Source organism: Geospiza fortis, unplaced genomic scaffold (genome assembly GCF_000277835.1).
Source record: "Geospiza fortis unplaced genomic scaffold, GeoFor_1.0 scaffold450, whole genome shotgun sequence".
In the NCBI taxonomy this organism is placed as follows: Eukaryota; Metazoa; Chordata; class Aves; order Passeriformes; family Thraupidae; genus Geospiza; species Geospiza fortis.
Window position 1 is genome coordinate 1851998 of NW_005054416.1, and position 2938 is coordinate 1854935.

At 65.5% G+C, this 2938-nt stretch overlaps 1 protein-coding gene across 1 annotated transcript in view; it reads left to right on the forward strand.

Annotated features, from left to right (window-relative positions):
• The first annotated feature begins 1399 nt into the window (after nucleotides 1–1399).
• SLC43A3 (solute carrier family 43 member 3) overlaps nucleotides 1400–2938 on the forward strand; it is an 8021-nt gene continuing 6482 nt past the window's right edge. The window contains exons 1-6 of the mRNA XM_031061504.1: nucleotides 1400–1626; nucleotides 1964–2093; nucleotides 2237–2283; nucleotides 2367–2443; nucleotides 2551–2643; nucleotides 2829–2931. Coding sequence (XP_030917364.1) covers nucleotides 1440–1626; nucleotides 1964–2093; nucleotides 2237–2283; nucleotides 2367–2443; nucleotides 2551–2643; nucleotides 2829–2931 — 637 coding nt within the window. The 5' untranslated portion in view covers nucleotides 1400–1439. The remainder of the gene's footprint in view (nucleotides 1627–1963; nucleotides 2094–2236; nucleotides 2284–2366; nucleotides 2444–2550; nucleotides 2644–2828; nucleotides 2932–2938) is intronic.

The window sequence follows — 2938 nt, forward strand, 5'->3', positions numbered from 1 at the left end:
GGACAGGGGCTGGGTGCAGCACAGCCAGGCTCTGTGTATGGCTGAGGGGGGACACGCAGGACAGTGAGCGGGGGGTGACGTGGCTTTGGTGCCCTGGGCACCCGGCTGTGGGTCACAGGGGAGTCCCAGCTGCTTTGTGGGGTGACCTGTTGTTAGCTCCAGCACGGTGACAGCCCCCAGTGCAGTGCAGTGCTTGGGGCAGCAGCGTCCCCAGGAGACGTGTCACAGTCCCCAGCAGAGTGAGGGGATTCCTGGGGACATGACAGGATCCCCCAGGGAGTGGCAGGGTCCCAGAGGTGTGACAGTGTCCCTGAGGGCTGTGCCAGTGTCCCCAGGGGAGGGCTCCAGGGGCTGTGCTGGGGCCCTGGGGGTGTGTCACTGTCCCCTGCAGCGTGCCCGTGTCCCTGTGCCAGCATCTCCAGGGATTGTCCCAGATTCCCAAGCACTGTGCCAGGCCCTGGGGGGGAGGGTGTGTTGGTGTCCCTGAGGGGGTGCCAATGTCCCCAGGGGCTGTGACAGCATCACCAGGAGGAGTGCCAGTTTCCCAAGGGCCGTGCCAGGTCCCCAGCAGGGTGCTGGTGTCCCTGGGGTGAGCTGTGTTGTTGTGGTGTCCCCAGTGCTCACACCAGGGTGCCAGGCAGCGTGCCAGCGTCCCCAGGGTTGTGCCAGGCCCTGGGCAAGGCTGGCTCGGGGCAAGAGGGACAGCACAGGGGGCTCCTGGCACAGTGAGGGGCCCAAGCCCCCACTGGGGGGCCCGAGGGGCTGTCAGGGAGCCTGAGGCACTATCGGGGACCGGCAGCCCGGGGGACCCGAGTGCGCTCCTGGGAGATGAGGGGGGAGTCGCTGGGGGTGTGGAGGTGTGTCCCAGCCACACTGCCAGGGTCAGACTGCAGGGCAGCGGTGAAGGTGACAGTGACAGCAGGAGGGCCTGGCCTCCTGCAGGGGGGTGAGGGGTGCAGGACGGCAGTCAGCAGGCACGGTGCAGGTGTGCATGCCTGCAAAGCTGTGTGTGTGCCTGCAAACAGCTCTGTGTGTGCTTGCAAATGTGTGTGTGTGCCCATAAATCTGTGTGTGCCCCTGTAAACCTGTGTGTGTGTCTGTGGACAGCTGTGTGTGTGCCCATAAATCTGTGTGTGTGTGTCTGTCAATGGCCGTGTGCCACATGTCACCAGCTGTCCCCACATGTGCGAGCCCTGGCTGCTGCCGGGCCCTGCCCTGCACCCTGGCACATGGGGGGACACTGGTGCCAGCCGCTGTGGCCAGGGACAAGGGGCAGAGCCGGGGCCATGGTGCCCTTTGCCCAGGTACCCCTGCGCACCCAGGTGTCCCTGTACCCCTGGTGGGTGCCAGCACGGTGTGATGCCTGCCCTTTGTGACCCACAGGCTTGGTGCAGACGCCCCAGGCTGGTGCCAGGCCCGTGGCCGCCTGGGCAGGGGCCATGGCGGGGGGCGCGGGGCTGGCCAAGCGCCTGGGGACGCTCCTGTCGGGGCTGCTGGAGTGCGGCGCCTTCTGCGGCATCATCTTCGGCTGGGCCTCCCTCGTCTTCGTCCTCAAGGACCTGGGCTACTTCGAGGGGCTGTGCCAGCCCTCCGCCACCCCCAGCCCCAACCTCACCCTGGGGTCTGGTATGGACCCGGCCCCGTGTCCCCATGGTCCCCTGACTCGTGACCCTGCTGTCCCAATGCCCCAAGCTGTCCCATGTCCCCACTGTGCCTGTGTCTTTGCTGTCTGCGGTGTCCTGATGCCCTGCTGTGTCCCTGCTGTCCCCAAGCCTGTGTGCCTGCTGTCCCCCAGTCCATGTCTCCAGTACCATCATGTCCGTGGTGTCCCCACATGCCCAGTGTCCCCTGCATCTCCACTGACCCGTGTCCCTGGGTGCCTGCGTCCCCACACCCGTGGTATTCCCGGTGTCCCCATGCCCATGTCTCCGTGTCCCCATGCCCCACTTGTGGCCGTTCCCAGACTGCAGTGGGCAGGATGAGCAGTTCTCCCTGGTCTTCACCATCGGCTCCTTCATGAACAACTTCATGACCTTCCCCATGGGCGTCGTCTTCGACCGCTTCGGCACCACGGCCGCGCGCCTCATCGCCATGTGAGCCCTGCACCAGGGGACACGGGGGACACGGCTGAGGCTGCTGAGAATGGGCGTCATTCCGGTGGCCTGGCTCCCAAAGGGCTGGGGGAGGGCAATCACCTGTGATTCCTGTCCCCACGTGTCACTGCTGTCCCCTTTAGCTCCCTCTACACTGGCGGGACCCTGCTCGTCGCCTTCTCCACCCCAGGTAAGACCCTGTGGCCAGGGTGTCCCCAGCCCTGGGGGGATCTCTTTGGTAACCCCTGTCCCCACTGACCCCTGTGTCCCCAGAACTGGCGGTGCTGCTCTTCCCGGCCATGTCCATGCTGTCGGTGGGTGGCATCCTCCTCATCCTCACCAACATGCAGGTGGGTTCCCCCTGCACCCTGACACTCACGTGATGGCCACCTGCCCAACACCCACCCTGCGTGGCACGGGAGGGCTCTGATGGCACACAGGGGTCTCTTGGTGCCAGGTGGGGAACCTGTTTGGGAACTACCGCTCCATCATCATCACCCTCTACAACGGGGCCTTCGACTCCTCCTCCGCCATCTTCCTCATCGTCAAGGTGGGTGCAAGGGACGTGGCAGTGGTGGCAGGGAAGGACAGAGCTGGGAACAGCTGGGTCACATCTACGGACATATTGGGGACACAGTCTGGGACACACTGAGTCACATATGGGGACGCACCTGAGGCCTGAGCAGGTGGCCGCTGGCAGTGTGTCTCTGTCCCTGACTCCGTCCTTGTCCCCAGCTGCTGTACGAGCAGGGGCTGTCCCTGCGGGCCATGTTCCTCTTCCTGGCAGCCTGCAGTGCCTGGCACCTCCTGCCCACCCTCTGCCTGATGCCGCGCAGCCGCATCCC